The sequence below is a fragment of the Ochotona princeps genome, chromosome 25, assembly GCF_030435755.1.
Source record: "Ochotona princeps isolate mOchPri1 chromosome 25, mOchPri1.hap1, whole genome shotgun sequence".
Lineage (NCBI taxonomy): Eukaryota > Metazoa > Chordata > Mammalia > Lagomorpha > Ochotonidae > Ochotona > Ochotona princeps.
In genome coordinates, this window is record NC_080856.1 from 18141751 (window position 1) to 18164296 (window position 22546).

A 22546-nucleotide genomic window follows, 5' to 3' on the forward strand; every position below is an offset into this window, starting at 1 on the left:
AGCAAACCAAAGTGTCCAGGTGAGGCATAGGAGCGGGTACAGCTGCAGAGGCAGCATGCGGAGTTCTGTGTGGATGAGATGGTTCAGCCTCGTGACGGTAGCTACAGGCATCTGTACACAAGATAAAGCTGCATAGAACACACACGAATACAACTTTAAAATAGAAGTGAATGATGCAGAAGCTCTGTAGGCTCGTTAGAAGTAATGTGCTAACATTAACTACCTGGTTTTGATATTGTGTTACAGCCATACCACATCACCGCTGGAGGAAATGAGAACAGGGTGTGTAAGACTCTATATTTTCACAACTTCTCATGAGTCAATCGTTGCTTCGCAATAAAAGAGTTTATGATTGATGTTTCAGTCAAGAGCATTCTAATTAAAAACACAAGAAGCAAAGTGTTTTGTTGCTCATATCACAAACTAATTTCTTTAAGATAGAAAGAACTTACAAACCAATGAGGAAGAGGTAAATGTATGTACCTATTTATAGATACAAACTATTGACAGAAAAAGATACACAGTCTTTAATCATATAAAAAGTCATGAAAATTACAACCACATCTGACCAGTATGTTTCACTTAACATCGGCAAAAAATAAAATAAAATAAAATAAAAGCATGAAAACATGCATTCATATAAATTGCTGGTAGGAAAGTAAACTGTTGCCAATCTAAGAAGGACACTCTCTGTGAAAACTAGAAATCCACATGTGGGTTGATTCCATTCCATGGAATTTACCACATAGTTTATTTGTATAAGTGTATAATCTTATCGATGCATTATTCATATCTTCATAATAGTAGAAGACAGACAGTAATTTAAATATCTAGCAACAGGTGACTAATTCTAGAAATTATGAAAGATGGCATTGTGGTGCAATAGCAAATGGGAGGCAGGCATCCCAATCAGAGCATCGCTTTGAATCCCAGTTGTCTTGTTTCTGATCCAGCTCCTTTCTAATGCCCCTGGAAAGCAGAAGAAAATTACCCAAGTACTTGGTCTCCTGCCGCCTATGTTGGGGAGTAGGATGAAGCTCCCAGCTCCTGGCTCCAGCCTGGTCCGAATCTGACTGCTGTGCTTGCTTGGGGAGTAAACCTTTGTTTCTTTGTCTCTCGGTTTCTCTCCGTCCCTCTACCTTTTAAGTAATCAGACGAATAAATCTTTTTTTTTTTCAAATATTTAGTTTTGTGGGGATTTTTGTTTGTTTGTTATTAGAAAGGCAGACATACAGAGAGAAGAAGATAGAAAGATCTTACATCTACTGGTTCATTCCCCAAGTGGCCACAACAGCCAGAGCTAAGCCAATCTGAAGCTAGGAGCCAGGAACTTCTTCTGGGTCTCCCACACAGGTGTAGGATCCCAAGGCTCTGGGCCACCCTCCACTACTTTCCCAGGCCACAAGCAAGGAGCTAAATGAGAAATGGAGCATCCAGGATACAAATCGGTGCCCATATGGGATCCTGACAGATGCAGGACCAGGATTTAGCTGCTATGCTATCATGTCAGGCTCAAATTAGTCTTCTAAAAATACATTTCTCAAAGAACGGACATACGATTGATAAGAATGTCCCACAGGTAGGAGGCAAATTTTTTTACACACACTCTTAAGTACATTTCTGGACACTAATCATTACCATTTTTTAAAATTAATGATTAATATGTAATTAGTTAATGAACATACATTTATTTAACATTATATTATCTAACTTACAGGGATATTATTTCCACTTTCAGAGATTAAAATCTCTCCCGATCAGGAGTACAGTTGCATGCGCGCTTCGGCAGCACATATATTAAAATTGGAACGATACAGAGATTAGCATGGCCCCTGCGCAAGCAGTGCAGTTGCTTCCTACTCTGCAAAGTTTCCACACTGACGCTTTAACTTTACAGCAAAGTCTTTTAATGTTGCCTTACAGACATCATCTCTAAGTAAAATTTGCTTTCTGAGATCACTTCTAAAATACTTATATAGTAACTGAATCAGGTTGTTTTTAAAGCAATACTTAAGCCTGAAACAATAGAATGATTCTCAAAAAAAAAAAAAAAAAACTTAAAATGGTTCATAGACACAAGCTAAGTGAAATTCTTGAGTCTATTTTCCAGAATAAAAGCACATGTTTATTCAGTACAGATGTGACTTTGTGGCATTTGCCCGAAGGGAGGGACGAAGTCCCCCAAAACAACTGGAAAAAATAGAAAGTTATAGTGCATCCTTTTCTAAAAGAATAATAAACATAGAAAAACTCGGCCACTAAAAACTCCAGAGAGAACAAAATATAGGGCAAAACTATAAGAATATTAATGAAAACAGAGATGGGTTGTGTCAGGAAACCCTTCATAATGTGAATAAAAATTAAAATCCAATTATCCAAGTTTGGAAAGAGAAAAGGAATCTTCTAGCCCTGGCTTCTGCCAGCCACAGCTACCTGTCCCATGGGGCTCCCATGTGGCCTTGACTTTGTCCCCAAGATGATAGTTGCTGCCACATCCATGTATAAGTCCAGTGGTAGACACAAACGTTTCCTCTTAACTCCTCAATAGGCAGTGAAGTGGCAGTGACCTTTAACTGAAGGCTTGCAGATAGCAAAGGCGATACAAAGAGCAGTGCAAAATTTTATCTTTTGAACTTTCAGATCACATTGACTCTGAGAATCATAAAGCTCGATTGTAGCAGATTCTAAGAAAGTATGTCAGAGTTCCTAGATTTTCTTCTCTCCTCTTTCCCAGAGGAAATACCCCACAGCATGTTCATAATTCAGCTGCCTATGAAGGCATTTCCACGTAGGTGAGCCATGGTTCTGTTTTCTTCCTCTGTATAAGCCAACACTGCCATTTGAGCTACCCAGAAGCCCCTGGCCAATGAAAGTAGATGTCTTATCACATTACGGAGCTTGAGATTGCTAGAAATGAGGATAAAGGGATGGAAAAATATGCAGAGGTAGAGAATAATTTGCCATAGCCAGTACCACTCACTCTCTAAGGAGAAAAAGAACGTATCATCAATGATCAGGGCCATGAAAGACAGAATATAAAGAGCGAGGAAAGAAAGAAGGGACTTCAGAGCTCTGCTATGAGCCTGGCTGCTCGAGTCTTGCTGGCTGTGGCCATTGAGCTTCATTCTGCAGGTGTGCCTTCTTAGAGAACTGATCAACAGCAGAATCGACAGCAGGAAAACAGAGAAAGGAGTTGAGAGCGAGACAAGTTTCACAGGCAGGAGAAAATGAAAAATTATCTTCCTTCTCCACTCCTTGTAGGTGATATTCCCAGAATATTTTCTAAGTATGAGTCCTTGATGCAGAATATGATTTCCCCAAAACAACAGTAGAGTTGTGATGAAAGCCATCAGGACAAAGCCCAGCAGGAACCAGGCCACCAACCGTGGGAGCCTCCACTTCAACCACAGGAAGGTGGGGTGGGAGAAGTTAGCGATCTTCACACAGAACAGGACACTGAGCCAGGTGCCAAACCAGAAAGCGGCTACACTCATGAAGTGCCAGTACAGATGGAAGAACTTATGGGCAACACCTCTGAAGTACTTCTCCTGGTAGAAGTAGGAATAGAAGTTGTCCCCCAGCCCCACACACTGCAGACAGCAGCGAGAGGCACTCAAGCTGATGAGAATCTTGTCTGAGGGAAGCAGCCTACCGTGTCTCAGCCATTCCCTGCTCAGTACCAGCACAATGAAGCTGTTGCCCAGGATTCCCAGGCCAGACAGCAGGACAAAGAGCAGCATGAAGGAGAATGTCACTGCTGGCTGCATTTCAATCCTGCCTCCAGTCACCACCAGGTGCCTTGATCCCTGACCTCCTCCTTTCCCTCATTCATAGTCCCTCTTCCGATCTTTTCAAAAGTGTGGAAGGTTGGTCAGGCTCTGCATCTGAGCTAGGGCTCACTTGAGGGGAAGCTGCCTTAGGATAGGAGAAAAGGTGTGCTCTCAACTCAGACAGGATGCAAATCTTCTCTGAGATCAGTTATCACTGGCCTACCAAATGCTCCTTAATTTGCCTTACCTCATTTTGCCTACATGCTGCCATGCTTTGCATAAGTGTGCAGGACTTTTCAGGGGCTCTGTGACCAAGTCTAATGCCTGGCTCCTCACAGAGCACTCCTTCTCCCATCTGATTATTCCCAAGACTTTAAATATGGAGGTAGGTTTTTCGCCTGGTGATTAAAACGCTGGTTAAGATGTTCACAACTCCAGTTGGAATGCCTATGCTCCATTTCTGCCTCAGGCTTGTGCATCTAGCTTCCTGGTAATACAGGCATACTTGGAAGCTACAGTGATGGTCCAAGTAATTGAGTTCCGTGCCATGTTGGAAACCCAGATTGAGTTCCGAGCTCCCAGTCCCATCCTTAGCACAACCCCAGCTGCTGTAGGCATTTAGAATTGAGGCAGTGGATGGAAAGATGATCTCTCCTTTCCTCTCCACTCCTCTCCCTTCTCTCCCCCTGCTCTTTTCTTCATATATGTCAGTCCAGACCTGATGATTGTAATTCCCAGACAATTCTAACTGGCACAAGTAAATTATCTGCAGAAATGGAAATGATTTTTACTTCATAAAGACCATTATCATATTGAGTCTTCCCACTATGAAAACTTTCTCTCAACAGGTACTTACTTCCTCTGCTTTCCAAGCTTGCAGCGTCTGCTAAGCCACATGGCAGCTCACGTTCCCCTCCATGTGGTTTCAAAAATGCTGTCACCATGTTTCTTCATCCTCCAGTCATGATTCATGGAGGGTGGGCAAGAATTTTAGCAGACCCATCAGAATATGTTAACCCCAGGACAGAGGCACTTAGGGATGGAGGCCTAACCTAACCTTGATTACCCTATAATTCCCTACAGGAGAAAGCTACACAAAAAAGAAAACCAAGGGGACACTGTATAAGCCACTAAACCACGTTATTGACATGATTCACTGAATAGCACCACATCTGTAACACATATTACCTCTAGTTTTCTAACCCGTGTTGGACAAAAGGTTTCCTTGCTTTTGAGAGCCGATTTGGATTTTTTTTTTACCTCTTATATATGAAAAATCCCCAGATAATGACCAGAAAAAAATGCTTTCTGTAAGTATGTTCAGCAAAAATAACAGTGGACCACAAGGAGAAACAAGAGTTGGGTTACATTTCTCTGGTAGGCGGAATTCTAAATGACTCTGAAATTCCCACCTCCCCGCCTATTCAGTCAAACACTCCGCTAGAGACTGCTGGGAAGGATTTGCCCATGTAGTACAAGTTCCCAGTCAACGGACTTTTATACGAGAACCTGTACTCTTTAACGGCAGCAAGTGTTTTTCCAGCTGGTGGGAAAGAGAGATAACAGAGAGATACCTCAGCCTGGCATGGGATAAAGCAAGCATCGATGCCATGAATTGTCTGTGAGAGCCAGCAGCAAGAAACTGAGGGTGGTTTCTAAGAACTAACAGCAATCCTCAATCCTATAACTGGGGAAATGGATTCTTCAAATAATCCACGTGCTAGAAAAAAATAAATAAATAACTTAAGTCCCTGAGGAATCGAAATTCCAGCCAGTCCTTGCAGGGCCTGGACTGTTGACCTTCAGAAATGGAGATGAGTGAGTGTTACTCAAGCCATTAAGCTTTGGGTTATTTTTAATGTAGCAATAGAAAATAAATAAAATCTCAGGTTCTCTAATGCCTGATGTACTGGATTTCTTAATTATAAAAGATTCTACAAATGTGTATTGGTTGCCTTTGTGTGATCCCTCAATGTTCAGAAAAAAATTTGAGTAAGTTCAGCAACTATTTGTGTTACTTGAATGTTAAATAAGACATTGAGAAGATGTATCATAATGTGGAAGCCATATCCACACCTAGATTCTAATTACGCTTAGGAACTGCCTACCCTGTCTGTCAAGCTCAGTATTAGGAAGTTCAATCACGTTTCATTCTCGCAACAGTGAGATAGGGGTGATCATGATTACATGATAAGAACACTCAGGATCAAAGAGTGTTATTTATTTTTATAAATTCTATGTGTTTGTTTTGATTCTATTTGAGAGGTAGAGACACAGAGAGGAGTCTTTCGTTTTCTGGATCACTCTCCAAATATCTGTCACACAGGAGATTGCTCACTCCACCCAGGTCTGCCAAAGGGGAGACAGGGCCACAAGTACTTAAGCAATCATCGACTACCTCCCAGGAAGTTCACGGGCAGGAACCTGGAGCAGGGGAGGAGGAGCTAAGAAACCAACGTGGATTTGGGGTCTCAAGCAGCATCTTCACCACGGCACTAAGTCCTGTTTCACAAAGAGTTTAAGTGGTTTTTTTCAAGGTCACTGGAGGAAGCTTTTCTAACTAGAACTAGGTTTTTCTCAGTCTCAGCCCTATGCTCTGTCTTCTACCCTACTTCACCATCAAATCTACCACCAGAGTATGGGTTTGAGAGTTAGTGGATGGAAAAGGCGAGAGTTAGACCCAGAAAGTGCATAACAATGATTGGATGTGATGCGCCCCACAAAGGGTTTATATGATAGTAGCTTGGTCCTCTGAGTGGCAGTGTGGAGGTGATGAATTTTAGCAGTTGGAAACTAATGGAAGGTAATTAGGCTTTAGGGGTTCAAATTTGATGCCTATCTCATGGAAACGAATCAGAACCACGAAGAGGAACGATAAGTTCCTTCAAGTGCCGGTTGTTATAAAAAGAGCAAGCCTGGCCCTTCCCCATCTGTTGTTTCCTTATACACACATCACCTTCTCTGTGTTATCATTTTTTTTCTCTTCACCACCATGTTTTGATGCAGCCAGGGAGCTCTCATGATGTTTGAACCCAACAACAGTCAGAATCATAATCCAAATAAGCCTCTTTTTAAGTTATCTCACCTCAAGTGTATTGCTATAGCAACACAAAACAGACTGACAAAGAGAAACAACTGAAACTGTGAAAAATAGCAATAAAATAATTCCAAGGTGACACAGTGAGTCAGTAAATGCATGATATAGTCTTAGATATATATTTATTTATAGTAGTTAAGAATAGTAAACACAAACCTGGTATAATAGCCTAGTGGCTAAAGTCCTTACCTTGCACGCACCAGGATCCCATGTGGGCACCGGTTCATGTCCCAGCTACTCCACTTCCCATCCAGCTCCCTGCTTGAGGCCTGGGAAAGCAACAGTGGATGGCCCAAAGCCTTGAGACCCTGCATCCGTGTGGGAGACCTGGAAGAAGCTCCTGGCTGCTGGCCTTAGACCTGCTTAGCTCCAGTTGTTGCTGTCATTTGGGGTATGAATCATCAGATGGAAGATGTCCCTCTCTGTCTTTTCTCCTCTCTGTATATCTGACTTTCCAATAAAAATGAATAAATCTTTTTAAAAAGGAATAGTAAACACAATTTTAACATACATGAAATCATGCATCTTGGATACAATGTTATCATGCACAATAATATTGTCTAAGAACTTTGGTTAGGGTTGACCCATGGTTTCTCTTAAGGGTCAGGACAAAAATGCTTACAGCAACTCCATCACTATCTAGTTTTCAAATCAGTAAACAACAATGCACAGATTTTGCCTGAAATAAAGTCTTGGGACTCTGCCCCTGGGCAGACTGTCCTGGGAGTTCTAAAAGTAGAAAGCACCACAATGGTGAAGCAATTCTGAAACAAACTCACCAAATGGCTTGTTACAACTGTTGTAAGAGCCAAATGAAATTCTACTCAGTAAACTAATTGGATCCAATGTTTTTACCTCTAAGTCTTACAGGTTTTTTTCATATTCTACAACAGACTTTCATATATTTCTGTGTCCTGAAAGCCTGCCACTTGGGAAAACAAACGGTGATTCTTTATGTGAAATTATAAGAATTATCTTGCTCATTATTCATCCCTTTTTTATGTTTAGCACCTTTTCATTTACTTCTGTTTTCCAAAGTCTGTTTTTATACATAAGGAAAATCCTTCTCTGTCTCATTGCAGAAAAGGGAAACCATCATAATACACCTAAAAGAAAACAATGTACAGCTGATATCATAATTCTGTAAGACTATTTCCATCAGTTTGTTTACTCATATTGTACAGACTTGTATAATGCACATATACGAGCACAATTTGAGATGAGAGAAAATGCGTGGAAGGAGTAGCAAGTATTACCTGCAACTGTCTCTGGTTAGTACACATATGAGATTTTTAAACTGCCTTATAATATTCCATTTTCTGTGCTTTCTGCAGTAATCACATACTTAAAAAAAACCACAACATTAAGGTTTCAAAAATAATGAATTATATTGAGGCTACTTTGGTCTAAATATGTCATCTAAAAATTGCACTTTGAAACTTAGTCACCAATGTGAACATGTTCATAGATGAAGGCCTCTAAAGAGGGAGAAGAAGATGAAGGAGGCAGAGAATGGGGTCTACAGTGAAATACCAAGTGTAGCAGATGAAAATTTTCAGTCCTCATATGTATTGAGAGAATTAGTGTTGGGAGCCTACTACAAATTCTCATATTCTGATCCCTCAGGATTCTCCAAGTTCGTGCAAACCATTCACAAATATCAAGTCAAAACAAAAGAGAGGGCTCCTCTATGAGGTTTTGATACTTTAGCTTCTTAGGGTTGTGTAAGTACCAGTGCTACACAAGCAGACAAGCCAGGAGAAACAAGAATGGAAAAGAGGCAAGTCCATAAAGTGTGGTGACACAAAAAGCAAGCACAAGACCAGCCCTGCAAGTCAAAAGTTCAATCACAAGGTACGACAGACTGCAGGCAGCAGAGGCCTCCCTGGGAAGCCAGCTCACTTTCCAGGTTGACTACAACAACCTAACCAGAGCAGAAGTCCAAAGTTTAAACTAAGCAAAGAAATGTGAATTGAAATGTAGATAAACAGAGAAAATTATCTCACTCATTTGGGTTTTTTCCCCAGGTCAGCTCTCTGTTGATTATGGGACAGGCACTGGCCACCCCAAAGTTCTGTTGTTTCAGAGTCCTTCTCGATATGAGAGAATCAGAGTTCCTGGCGTATGTTCCTCCAGGAAATAGGTCCTGTAAACCTATCCTGTGAGTACTCACCAGTAACTACAGCAAGACACTCAGCTGCCTCGGGGACTGTTCTGGAGATCTGGAATACTAGTTCACACTATGCTGAACAGAGCCACTCCCCAGGTAAGACCCAGGAGGAGATTCTCCATGTAGCAGGAAGCCGCTGGCCTCAACAAGGAAGGGCCCAATCCCTTCTCTCATTAAGGGGCAGAAATTCACCTTGCCTTTAAAAGCAGTTACACTTTAGTTCTAATGTCAAAGGTCTAAGAATCTGACACAGGAATAATTTCCTATTCAAAGATCTCATCACTTTGAGCAAATTAGAGATGAATGGTATTGTGTAAATACTGTATCTTGGCAGCTTATTTGATCACTTCTGAGAAATGGTTTATTGGAAAAATAATAAAACCCTTCAAGAGGGTCTGCTCTGCCATAGACCCCTGCCCTTCCAGCTCTGAGTTCCAATTACTGTCCTCCGGTAAACAAATTATTTGTAATTGAAAGTCATCTCAGCTTCCTAAAATTCAAAATTCATTCAGGAGCCCACTGCTGAAGCTCTGCTTCACAAGCTTCTGTGTGTCACTAAAGCCAACCACCTACACCCGGTGAGTGTTACACTGGTCACAAGCCTCCCACCCTGGCCGACTCCAGAAGCAGTCACCAAAACCCACATCCTGGCTCACTCTGCCCTACAACGCCGGTCAGTTTTGCAAGTTTCAGAGAATACGCGCGCACACACACACACACACACACACACACACCACTTCTGCTGCCCAAGGACTTGTTCTTATGACCTAGTTCATCTCAAGATTACCCTTTTCACTTCTGAGTCACGAGAGTAGCCAGGTGCATAGGTGAGCAGTATACAGGAGGTCAGAAAATGAGACACAATGACACAAATAACATCATATCAAATATATTGCTATCATAGACTCATTGAAACTAAGAAATATCAAGTAATTGAAACATACAAAATTATGTGACTAATTTCCATTTTAGAATTCTTTCAGCACCAGGCTCAAGCATGAATAATTAACAATCAATCAATGGTCACTATAGCTCTTCTTGTTCTGTATTCTTCCAGCTGAATTGTGTACATTGCGTGGCAAATTTCTTAAACATTTAGATCCTGCTTGCCTATGTCTTTTGCATTTAGCAGAAAGCTATACACCTAGACCTTCACATGAAATAATCAATGAATTATTGGTATAATGTGAAAGAATAATGGCATCATTTACATCTTTTTCCTAAAAAATGTAAACAGTGAGAAGTCTAAAAATTATATTGGTGAACCAGTAAAAAATCGCCAAAGTGGAGGCCAGCATGGTGTCATAGCAAGCTAAGCCTCCACCTGCAGTGCCAGCATCCCTTATGGCCACCAGTTTGAGTCCCATCAGCTCCACTTCCAATCCAGATCCTGGCTAATGACCCAGGAAGGTAGCAGAAGATGGCCCAAATCCTTGGGTCTCTGTGCTCACGTGGGAGACCCAAAGGAAGATCCTGGTTCTTGATTTTGGACCAGCCACCCTCCAGTCATTGCAGTCATTTGAGGAGTGAACCAGTAGATGGAAGATCTCCCTCTCACTCACTCACTGTTGCTCTCACTCTTGTTCCCTCTATCTCTCTTTCTCTCTCTTAAACTCTGCTTTTCAAGTAAAAATAAATCTTTAAAAACAAAACTCACCAAAGTGCCAAAATGTGTAAGAGAATTAGTGATCCAATTTTTGGTTTGGGGTCAGCGTAGTGGCATAGTAAACTAATCTTTTACCTGCAGTATGGCTTTCCATGTGGGTGCCTGTTCACATCCCAGTCACTCCATCTCCAATCTCGTTCTCTTCTTATAGCCTGGGAAAACAGCAGAGGGTGCTCCAATCTCTTGGGCTCCTGCACCCTTATGGGAGAACCAGAAAGAGGCTCCTGGCTTCAGATTGGCTCAGCTCCAGCCATTATAGCCATTTGGGGAGTGAATCAGCAGAAGAAAGACCTCTCCTTTGCCTCTCCTTCTCTTTTTCTAAAATCTACACTTCAAATAAAAATAGATAAATCTTTTAAAATAATCTAGTTAATTATAGTAAAATAATTCATGGTTGTCTTCAACTGTTTATTGAGTGCCCACCATTTGCCAGAAGACAACAAAACATAGGTGTCTCTCCTTATGGAGCTTACATGAGAGTAGTAGAAACAAACAATAAACAAAAACAAATGTAATAGTGATGATGCTAGGGAGGAAAGGCAAGGCAGAGAAAAGCAGAGAGGCAATGACTGTGCCTGCAGGGAGTGAGGGATGAGCTATGCCAACACCTGGGCGAAATCACTGTTAACACAGAGATCGCCAAAACAAACGTCGAAGAAGGAAGATGACTGGCTTATTCTAGGAACATTCAGAAAGCCCAAATAGTGGGAGAACTGTGAGAGGAGATCAGAGCAACACAAGAGGATTTCAGAGGTATGAAAAGGTGGAAAAAATTATACAGGGCATTTTGATTCATTCTGAAACTCACATGCTTGCTCTAGGATGAAAATAAATGGAGAATAAAAACAGAACCTTGCTGGCTGTTCTGTTGAAAGCAGACAGAAGGCAGATGAGAACACAAGCTGCAAAACCAGTTACGAGGTCATTGTAATAATCAAGCAAGAGATAACGTGGCTTGCACTGTTGCACCACTGAGTGGTGATAAGTAGGCTTCCAGACTTATTGTGGTTGAGTTAACCCTACTAACTCTACTCTGATTTTTTCAAACACTCGTGTCAGGATTTGATTTTCCACAGATTAAAGTGAAGGAGAAATTTCTGCAACTTAGGAGCAGATCCTAGCTTATCTCTAATGCTTCCCATCAGTGATTTGGCATCAGAACTGCCATGGATTGGACCTGGAATGTGAAAAGTTTCATGCACATCAACTGTTAAGAATGGAGTTGCCACACACAGAAACAAAACAAACATAAACACTGAGATAGCACATTGAAGGGAGAGAATATCAACAGTCCCATTTTAGATATAATGTTTGAAATCAATGTGCATGTGCACATATAAAGAAAATACATACAAGTGCTAAACAGAGGTATAGCCTGACAACTTAGATCACACTCTTTAGAGTCACAGGGAAAATGTTGTGCAAGTGGTATTTTGAGGAACTGCTTTCAAGAGAAAATTATAGGGAAGTGAGAGATACAGTGTATGGCAAAGAAAGAAACTAAACAACAACAACAAAAAAATGTGGTTACAGAACCAGTCCCAACTCATTTTGATTTCATGGGGAAAACCAGGGCATAGATTGCATCACAAAGGGTATCTTCCTGGAAAGCAAGAAAGCTATGTTATTACAAGCCTGGACTGTATAGTCCTTATCCAAGAACCCTAGAAAGAACAATCTCCTAGACTTCTGTGGACAGAATGGCTCCCATCAATCAAAGGCAATTCTGGGGAGCAAAAGCAGATGTGAACCCTAACTGGTCGATCTCCATTTTAAACAACAACGTAGCTTGGTAGGTAGCTTATAAGGTAGCTTGTAAGGTAGCTTGGAGGCAGAGGGAGGGCCATCCAGAGCATCGATAATAATCTACTCCTTGCACCACTCCACTCTAGCTGACTCAGAGTAAGCTCCTTCCAGCCAGTCACAGCTCCTGCAAGATTCTGTTTAGGGGACGTTTCTAGAGAAATTTACAAGCAGAGATTCAGTGACACAGATTATGTACAGCCTTCTCCACTGCACTTGGTCATGAGGTCATGATTAATAGACACCACAATCCTCTTCTACCACCCACTCAAAGTTCTTTTCACCCTGGGCTAGCATTTCAATCTGGTCTAGTTGGCTTTCCTTACGAGGGACTCCAGCTCCTCCCTGAGTGACTGAAATCCTGATGGCCATGTCCTCCAAAAATGAGTTAGCTGTACTTGTTCTGTGTCAGAAATACTTGTTTATTTATAAGATAACTAGCCATGAAAGTGCTAACATGAGTGCTTTTTGCATGCTTTTCCCAGCTGCTATTTCCACATGGTGATCCTAACCAACTATTCATATCATTAGTAGTATTCTCTGTGTGTTACCATGCTTCTCCTTGACCTTCAAGGAACAAAAACTTAAAATAAGCAGGTGGCAGCCATGATTTCATTAGGACTCTTTTTTTTGCATCCAGTTTTGGAAGTGTTCCCCGCTCTGGGAGCTGAGGTATTTATACCCTCAGAGTCTAATGTCACCCTGATGAGAAGCACACATTCCCCATGTCAGTCTTGAGAAGATAGGATAAGCAAAGCTACTTCTATGTTCAATCCTTGCTTTCTGGACTCATGTCTTCTACATGTTCATGACACAGAATGAAAAAAAAAAACAACAACAAAGAGAGAGAGAGAGAGTCCTCGGTTAGTGTGCATTCCACACATTAAGGGCAACAATCTCCCTGTATAAAATGTCATCTAAAACTTGATACCCCAGGAGTGGCACTAGCCATTGTTTGAAACACCAATATCCCATTTCAGAATATCAAATCTTGTCTTCTCTGCTTCAGGTACAGCTTCTTGCTAATGCAACCTGCGAGGATGTGGATGATGACTCATACTTGGGTCTCTGCCACCTATGTGGGAAATCTGCCAAGAGTTTCAGGCCCTTGACTTCAGCTTAACACTGTTCTGGCTACCGCAAGCATTTGGCATTTGAAAAGTAAAGAAGAGGATTCTCTCTCTCTCTTTCTCCCCAAGCTACCTCCCTCTTTCTCCCCTCCTACCCTCAGTCCGTCTCTCCTTCCCTCTATCTCTCTCTCTCATATTCTTCCTTCCTAGTAAAATAAGTAATATTCTTGATTTGCTACCTCAGCTACAAATTCAAACGGCCATTTTAGTGCTCTATGAACAAACAGCTTCCAGGCAGTAAGGCTGGCCATCCTTAGTATGCCAGTGAATGTAACAGAGAAAAACAGAGTACAGGGCTTGGACTGTTCAGGTCTGTATCCAGATAAAGAATCAGAAGTCTTCTGATTGTCACTTCAAAACATTTTTCCAGCTGTGTTTGTAAAACTGAAATTTTTGAAAATTAACTCCCAAATGTACTATGTGCATAGCTGAATTATAATGCCATGTTAACTTCCAAACCTGCAGGACCTGTCTAAAAAAAAAAAAAAAAAACAGAAGAAGGCATTAATTAGGGTATAGAGCCTAGAAAAGAATGATCGAGTCACATGAGTAGATTCCAGTAAATTTGGAAACTCAAACCCCTATTTTTTCTCCTTTACCTGAGAAGTCCAATCACTCCTTTCCTGCACAGCCTGGAATGGACTCAACTCAAGCAGTTTCTCTGCAAGGCACAGCCAATCCCACAGACGGCCCACCCCCAGCCTTTCTGATTGCTTTCAGACCTAGCAAGTGAGTCAAGTCCTCGCAGGCCCAACTGAGTGAACACACCGGCGTGTGCTGCAAGACAAAATCCTAAGGTCACTAAGAACATGGGTTTATGCATCCGTAAACTTGATAGATTTCACCGAATTGTATTACATGTATTATGTTGGTTTTTATTCCCATCATCATTATGCAGAGATCACGTTTCCCCAATGACTTGGCAACAGTCCTCATCTAGGAATTTTGCTAATGGACAGATCAAATATGATACCTCACTATAGTTTACATTTTTCTCATTATAAATTAGACTGAATGTCTTTCCTGTGACTTGTATATTCATATTACCCTTTTCCTTTGTATTTTGTGGTGATAATCTTTTCTATCGATTCTCAGAGCTCTTTATAACACTGGAGATTAAACTCTATGATAGAGGTGGCAGATATTTTCCACTTGTTTCATTTCCAGTAAATTTTTGCATGCAGAATTTTTTAATGTGTTTCTTTGAGAGAGAAAGTGAGAGAGAGTGTGTGTATGTGTTCCCTCAACTGCTGGTGTACTTCCTAAAAGCCTGCAATGGCAGAGAATGATTGGAGTGGGTCAAGAACCTGGGAATCCCATCATGGTCTCCCTCACGAGTGGTGGATACCCAATTATGTGGACAATCACCTGGCATCTTCCAGGAGAAGGAACACGAGCTGGAAATTGAAGCCAGGTATGTCAATATAGGATGCAGGCAGCCCAGCTGGAATGTTAACCTTAAATGTGTGCTTTACAAAAATATCGACTTCTGTGCATTCATTTTGCTTGTCACCACCATGCTAAGTTTTTATTGTTCCATAGTAGCTTTCGTGATGATGTTGATTATTCATTTTCATCTCTTCTACAGAGTTCTAAAGCTCTAACTTCTTGCTTTAGCTTACTACATTGCATGTCTCCATCACTTAAAAGCAAATAGTGGCTCATTCTGTTAATAGTCTTGCAATTTGTAAGAATGTCTCTTAGGGGCTGGAGCTGTGGCATAGTGTGTAAAGCCACTGCCAGCAGTGGTGGTGAAATATTTTATGGGTACCAGCTCTAATCCTGATTACTCTACTTCTGATCCACTTCTGCTAATGTGTCTGGGAAGCAACAGAAGATAAGCCAAATACTTGGGCCCCTGCACCCATGTGGAGGAAGTTTCTGGTGCCTGGCTTTTTATTGGCCCAGCTTGGCCCTTGCAGTCATTTGGGGGAGTGAATCAGAATTAGGAATATAAAGAACTAAATAATACTAAAAATTAAATAAGATTATGATAAATGAAGACATTCCAGTATGACAGGGAAGGCATCTCAGGTGTACCCTCATTAATGATATTCTGAATTTATAACCACATAGGACACTATTAGAATTCAAGAACTCATCATTGCCATATTATGGAAGTCCCTGAATCCAAGCTGAAGGGCTCATGTTTATTGTAATGGGCATTTAAAAGTATTAAGGCATGGGTTGAATGATCAGATTCACACCCTCGTGTTAATCTGGTGATGGTAATCTCTGTTGGGCTGGGGTAGACAGGATCATGAAGCATGTAGTATAGAAGAAATTCAAGTGAGAGGATGAAAGAGGTTGCTATTCTATAAAATCATTCAGAGAAATGAGAAGACAGGGAGCAGAGGCTGGTGTCACTGCAGGGGTTAAAAACTGCAGACAGGTATTACTGATTGGGTACAAGGGCTGAGCAGAGAAGAAGGCAAGAAAAGTGACTCAGAGGTGGTAATACCAGTAGTAGATTCAGGAGACTAGAAAGGGAAAGAAAGAATGGAAGGTACGTCAATGTATTCTGGATTTTCTAAGTGTACTTAGTGTAAAATGTTGTGGTATCAGCAGATGGTAATATACAATAAGTGGAAGATAGATTTATGATTTAGAGGAACACCAAGGTTATGTTACTTATACTCAAGGAGAGTGTAGCTGAGGTTATGTAAACATAGAGAATAGTATCAGATATTGTCTCAATGGAAAAAGAGGGCTGGCAAGAGAGGAACCAAGGAGTAGGAGGATGGACAGTGCACTATCATGGTTGCCAAAAATAAACGGGAAGAGCCTATGAGTGAGTAATAGTAGGTGATGTTTATTTTTTTTTAAAAAGTCTTCCACAAACAACAGGTAGCATTTTGGGAAAAAAAAAAACTTCCAATAAGTTTTAAAAAGTATTTGACATCCAGAGAGGCAATTACAGCAAAGACAGGAGGAGGAGGGTTGGGGACATTATCACATTAGCGACTAATATTCTTGGAGAAATACATTTTTGGCAGAACAGAGAGCAGAAAAGTGTTGCACAGGGCCATGGGAAGACTTGCGGCAAGGATGTTTGACCCATTGAGGGGTATAAGAAATGAGGGAATGTTTTCTCAGAATAAGAATTTTAGAGATACATTAATTAAAACAGGGAAGGCTCAATTGGAGACCATTATGCTCAGTGCAATAAGCAAAACCCAAAAGGACAAATGTATATTCTCCCTGATATAAGGCAACGTTGATTCAAAATGCAAAATAAATGGAGATATAGGTGAACAAGTATATACTTATATTCCCACACATGAATATGTAGATGAACTGTATAATGAAAGCTAGCATACTGGAAAGTAAAGATATCTCACAATATGTATTTTCACTCCCAGTGGAACAGTTAAATACACCTCAATAATATGATGCTAGATTTTCTGTCTTTGTCTATTGCTACAATACCATGGTACACATGGGTAGCAGAATTTTGAACTTGCAGCACCCTGTTGCTGGAAGAATATACTGCTGTAATAAAGTAGGGGGGGGAGAAGACGAGAAAGGAGGGGGACAGGAAAGGAGGGAATTCCTAACCCTACACAATTTTATCATGGAAAATAATAAAAATAATGATTTTTTTAAAGCAGGGGAAAGTAGGAAAGAGACAAAGTTTGAGAGCACATGTAGAAGTGGACAAATTTGCCTGAACTTAGAGATAGGAAGCAGACAGGAAGGGCTGAGGCCAGGGATACAAGCGCATGAGCCTTGAAAAGCAAAAAGCTGAGATCTGCCTCCTGATGAAGAGAGGTGAAAAGCAAGAAATGAGGCTGGCAGATGTTGCAGGGAGTAGCAGGAGCTGAGCAACCTCAGTTTGCATATTTCGGTCTCAGGAAGTTATGGAAAGAGCTGAGAAAAGCAGTGCACTCATTTACACCAGGAGTCAAATTCTTCTTTAGCTTTATATTTCTGACAGAAACAGCTGAACTTGACCATGACAAAATTTTCAGTACATCCTCAATATTAACACTATAGGAGTTACATCTGGACCTATGGACCTTTACATTTCCACAATAAGCCAACAAGTCAGGCTAATGTAAAGAGTACAACAATATAGAAATCATCCAGCCCAAGCACCAGAGGAATCTTAAAAGGCTGTCGGAATATACAAATCCCAGACAATACAGACTGCCACGCATGCACAGATTACACCATTGTTGTATGCAAAACATACAGACATCAGGAACCATTTCTGCCTGGAAGGAAAGAGATCTTCACCACTATAGATGACCAGAAAATTAGGTAATGATAAAAACAAAATAATGATTTGTAGGAAGAAGGCAGAGGAAAACTAAGGCTTGAAAAGTCTTCTTTAGTCTAATTCAACAGATGAAATATTGCACGATGTGTCAGGATCTTCTCATCTGGATTCCAGAGGAATAATTTCAAATACAATGTGATGAATCCCAGGGAAAATGAAAGCTTTCTGGTTCTTTGACTGCACCAAGTCCCACAGGGAATTTGGCCAAATCAGATGCACTTTTGCTTACTGGATATCAGTGACACTTGCCTGTATTTCAGTGCCCTGGATTGCACTTCAAATCCTATTTCACGGAAGTTGTGCTTCTAATAATTAAATGCAGCAACAGAGAAAATGTTGACTGTGGTAAAGAGAGATGTTTCCCACTGCAACCAAGCCATTTACCTTGTTGCTCCAATGCCTTTGAGGTTTCATCAACTGCAACTCAAGATGCCCTATTTCTTGAGCAGCAGCCCCTCTCCAGCACCTCCTTCATCTTACTGTTAGTGAAAAGCAGAATTAAAGGGTGAAAGGCTGTGCACAGATTAATAAGCACCTGCCACACCCAGTACCTAAATTCCCGGGATGGAAAAATGCCAGTAGCAGTGAGCACTATTGACAGAGAATAGGAGGTGAAGATGATGGAAAAGGAAATGAGAGCCAGAAGAGCTTTGATGTGGGCGTGGGCACTGGGATCTTGAAATCCCGAGAGAGTCAAGAGGACCTTCTTTGTGTGTCTTCCCAGAGATGTGAGGAGCAAAACCATGCAAGTGAGAAAAATAAGAGTAGGGGCCATCCATGTAATTGCTCTTACAGGGAAAAGGTAGAATTTCTCACATGAGATCCTCATGTTATTCTCAGTGAAATTCCAAGATTGCCCAACTGTCTTTAAATAGTTTTGACATATGCTCTGATTGCCTATGAAAAGTAGGGTGGTGCTCAAGCCAGAGAAGCCCACCGAACTGAGCAGCATCCGTGGTACCCACCTAGATACCCTGCATTTTAGCCAGAGGAAGACTGGATGGGTGAAGGTGGCGATTTTCACACAGTAGAAGAGGCTGAGCCAGGTGGAGATCCACAAGGTGACCGTATTCAGGAAGTCCCATAGGATGGCTAGGAACTGCAATACAGGGTTGTATGGAAATGCTATTGGGTTCAGGAAAATATAAACATTTTTACTTATCACAACCCACTGCAGGAAGAATCGAGAGGCCCCCAGGCTGACCAATAACTTATCACAAGGCGAAAATGCTCTCCGCAGCAACCACTTCATGCCCAGAGTCGCAGTGAGGATGCCGTTGCCCACCACTGCTACCAGGCACAAAAACAACAAAATTGAAGCCAGGACAATGATTTTCATATCAACCACTGGATATCCTAGAATCATGAGATTTTCATCCTGTTCATCCATGGACAAGATGGGTCTCAAGGTTTCAACCGCTATTTCTGTTGGGCTGGTCTGCAAGGTCTCATATGGCATGATTGTCCCTCCAGCTGCTTCAAGTGCAGAGCTGAGGCCAGAATAAAAGATACAGTTTATCAGGGGAAGGTGATGTGGTTTTGTTTTTGTTTTTTGCTTTTTTTTTTTCAGAAAAGATGCAAATATTATCCAGGCTCAGTTTCCAAAGCCCCCCTGCCTGCCTGCAAATTTGCCTGCCCACCTGTTTAGGGCCTGCCCATGTCAATATCAATGTGGATAATGTACCAAACCCTTGCACTTGGTGTCCTTTCACAGGAGGCTATACTTTTCTAAGCCGACATGTAAGACATGACCACACACCTGCCAGCTGCATAGGAATAAAGTCCATACAGCATGCCTCACCCTGAGAGTCAGAGTTCATGTCCTCGGTGCAAGGTAAGGAAAATGAGCGTTTGGTCCTGGTATTGTTCTAAGTGCTCTCCATGGTAGTTGGTGCTCATAACAATCTTATGAGATAGGAATTATGAAAACATCCCTTTGACAGAAAACTGAGCGAAAGCTTTACTGAGGGAGATTCATTCAAATCCTATCACTCATGGTGTTCATCATTATAAAATAAAACACAGGAAGCAGTTATGTGAACTCAGAAATTGTATCAAATCAATATATATATATATACTGATTGTATGTATATATATATATATATACACATACAATCAGTATATAGTGATATATATATAATGTCAGGATATATATATATATATATATCAGGGTTTATGTGTGCGTATATATATATATGAAACTCCATCCCAGATACCTGAAATCAATGAAATGTGGCAGGACAATCCTGGACTGGAAGTCAAAGTAGGCTTCTCCCAAGCTGCACCCTTTACTGAGAGTTATTGGGCATGTCAGTAAGCCTCTGTGTTGTTTAGTATCCATCTACAAGGTGGATAAGAGACTATCCATTCTAATCACCACGTTCTCTTACAACTGAGACTCTAGGTTAAAGGAAGATGGTAAAGGCAATTTTTAAAGATGAAGAAATGAGGTTCAAATAATAGACTAAGACTCCTATTAAAATAGTGGTGACTGGGCCTGGAAAAGTAGCCTAGTGGCTAAAGTGCTCATCTTGCACACAGCAGGATCCCAAGTGGGTTCCTGTTCATTTCCCAGTGGCCCCACTTCCCATTCAGCTCCCTGCTTGCGGCCTGGAAAAGCAGCTGAAGATAGCCAAAAGCCTTGGGACCCTGCACCCACGTGGGAGATCTGGAGGAAGTTCCTGGCTCCTGGCTTGGAATCAGCTCAGCTCATGTTTAGGTCTAGAGGTGTATGAATCTCATTTAAATTCTAATCTAAAAGCCTTGCCTTACATGCACCAAGATCCTACATGGGCACCAGTTCATACTTCAGTTGCTCCACTTCCCATCCAGCTCCCTTCTTCTGGCCTGGGAAAGCAGCAGAAGGTGGCCCAAAGGCTTGGGACCCTGCCACCCTCATGGGGGACCCAGAAGAAGCTCCTGGCTCCAGCTTCTGATAGGCTCACCTCCAGCTATTGTGGCCACATGCGAAGTGAACCCATGGACAGAAGACCTTTCTGTCTGTCTGTCTCTCTGTAAATGTCTTTCCAATAAAAAATAAATAGGTATATAAATAATTTTTTTAATAAAATGAAATGAAATCCCAACTTCCTACGGGTTTGTCTATCCTACCTCACTCTTTCTCTCTAGGAATGCCATGTGTTCTTCACCAGAAATTTGAGAATCTTCTCTTTTGCTTTTTTTTTTTTTTAAGTTTCTGTTTGTTCATTTGTTAGTTACTTATTTGAAAGGTGAGAGAGAGTGATCATTCCATCCACTGGTTTACTCCTCAAATGTCAAGGAAAGCCAAATTTGGGTCCAGCCAGAACCAGGAGCCAAAAGCCGCATCTGGATGTTTCATGCAGGTAGCAGAGACCCAAGTATTTGAGCCATCATCTTCTGCCTACTGAGATGAACATTAGCATAAGGCTGGATCATGAGCACAGATGGGATTTGATCCCAAGCACTCTGACACGGGATGCAGCTATCTCAAGCAACAGTTTACACTGTTGCATCACAATACACACCCTAAAAACTCCTCTTCTAAAGCCTTAATCATCTTGTCTGAAGAGAAAACTCTTCACCTATTACCTTGTTTCTGGTCATTCTTCTACTTATGATATAGCTCAACCTTTAGCTTTCCAGAATTTTTGGACAATTTACAACAAATGCAACAGTTTATTTGAAAATTCACCATAACTTCCACTCTATCCTGTTATCTAGTACTCTTATTTTGACTGCTTCAAACCAGAGTATTTTTAAGCATGTCATGCTTCCCTCAACCTCTTCTAATTTATTGATCTGTGTGCTTTTTTAATGATGAAAGTACAGTATTAAAGATTTCTAGACGTGCATCCCACCTGCTATGGACTGAATATTTCTGACCTCCCCAAATTCATGTTTAAGCCCCAACCCAATTTAGAGATGAGGCTTTGCAAGATAATTAAATCATGAGGCAGTGCTATCAAGAATGGCTCTACTGTCTTCAATAAGAAGCAACACAAGACTAATAAAAGATCACCCGACATGTGAGGACACAACAAGGAAGTTTATTTCCATAGCTCAGAGGACTGGTCTCACCAGAACACAACCATGGTTGCACCCCGAGTTTCAGGTTCCAGAACTCAAATAAATGGATGTTATTTAAGTCTCCAGGTCTATGGTATTCAGTTATACAAGCCTGAGTTGAGAAAGCACTATTATATACATATTTATTATGAATTATATGCATGTAATACTCTTAATACATTATGTACATCATAATATATACACAAAAACATAAATTTTATAAGAGAGATAAAAAGTCAGTGGAAATTGAGCTTGCCATGTTTCTGTTCCCATACCCATCTTATCATCGTACACAAGCTTCAGATTTGAGACTACCCTCCTACACAACAGCATCCAAGTCCCAGTTTCTGAGTAAGTAGCCAGGAAGAGTAGGATTATAAAATAAAGAAAAGTCTGAGAATTTCCTTTTGTTTTCCATCTGTTTTGTGTTGGGCAAAACCCAGAAGTATTACATCAGACACTTCCTTTTCATTCAACATGTAGTAAACACATGTCATCATAGAAGAGACCTACAATAGCACAAAACTCACATGTTCCCTTTGTCTTTCATGGAATCTAACTGGGCGGGTGTGGGGGGAAGT

At 41.1% G+C, this 22546-nt stretch overlaps 2 protein-coding genes and 1 pseudogene across 2 annotated transcripts; 1 reads left to right on the forward strand and 2 right to left on the reverse strand.

Annotated features, from left to right (window-relative positions):
• Nucleotides 1–1777: 1777 nt before the first annotated feature.
• Nucleotides 1778–1841, forward strand: LOC118760265 (U6 spliceosomal RNA; annotated as a pseudogene).
• An 848-nt stretch (nucleotides 1842–2689) lies between these two features.
• Nucleotides 2690–3767, reverse strand: TAS2R41 (taste 2 receptor member 41). Its single transcript, XM_004594450.2, has one exon. It carries the CDS (start codon nucleotides 3765–3767, stop codon nucleotides 2763–2765), a length of 1005 nt encoding a protein of 334 aa, XP_004594507.2. The 3' UTR covers nucleotides 2690–2762.
• Nucleotides 3768–18276: 14509 nt separating this feature from the next.
• On the reverse strand, nucleotides 18277–19377 carry TAS2R60 (taste 2 receptor member 60). The gene has a single exon (XM_004594451.2). It carries the CDS (start codon nucleotides 19375–19377, stop codon nucleotides 18343–18345), a length of 1035 nt encoding a protein of 344 aa, XP_004594508.2. The 3' UTR covers nucleotides 18277–18342.
• Between the last annotated feature and the right edge of the window lie 3169 nt (nucleotides 19378–22546).

Coding starts and splice junctions, on each gene's coding strand:
- TAS2R60 (XM_004594451.2), bottom strand. CDS start 19,377: ATGCCATATGAGACCTTGCAGACCAGCCCAACAGAAATAGCGGTTGAA.
- TAS2R41 (XM_004594450.2), bottom strand. CDS start 3,767: ATGCAGCCAGCAGTGACATTCTCCTTCATGCTGCTCTTTGTCCTGCTG.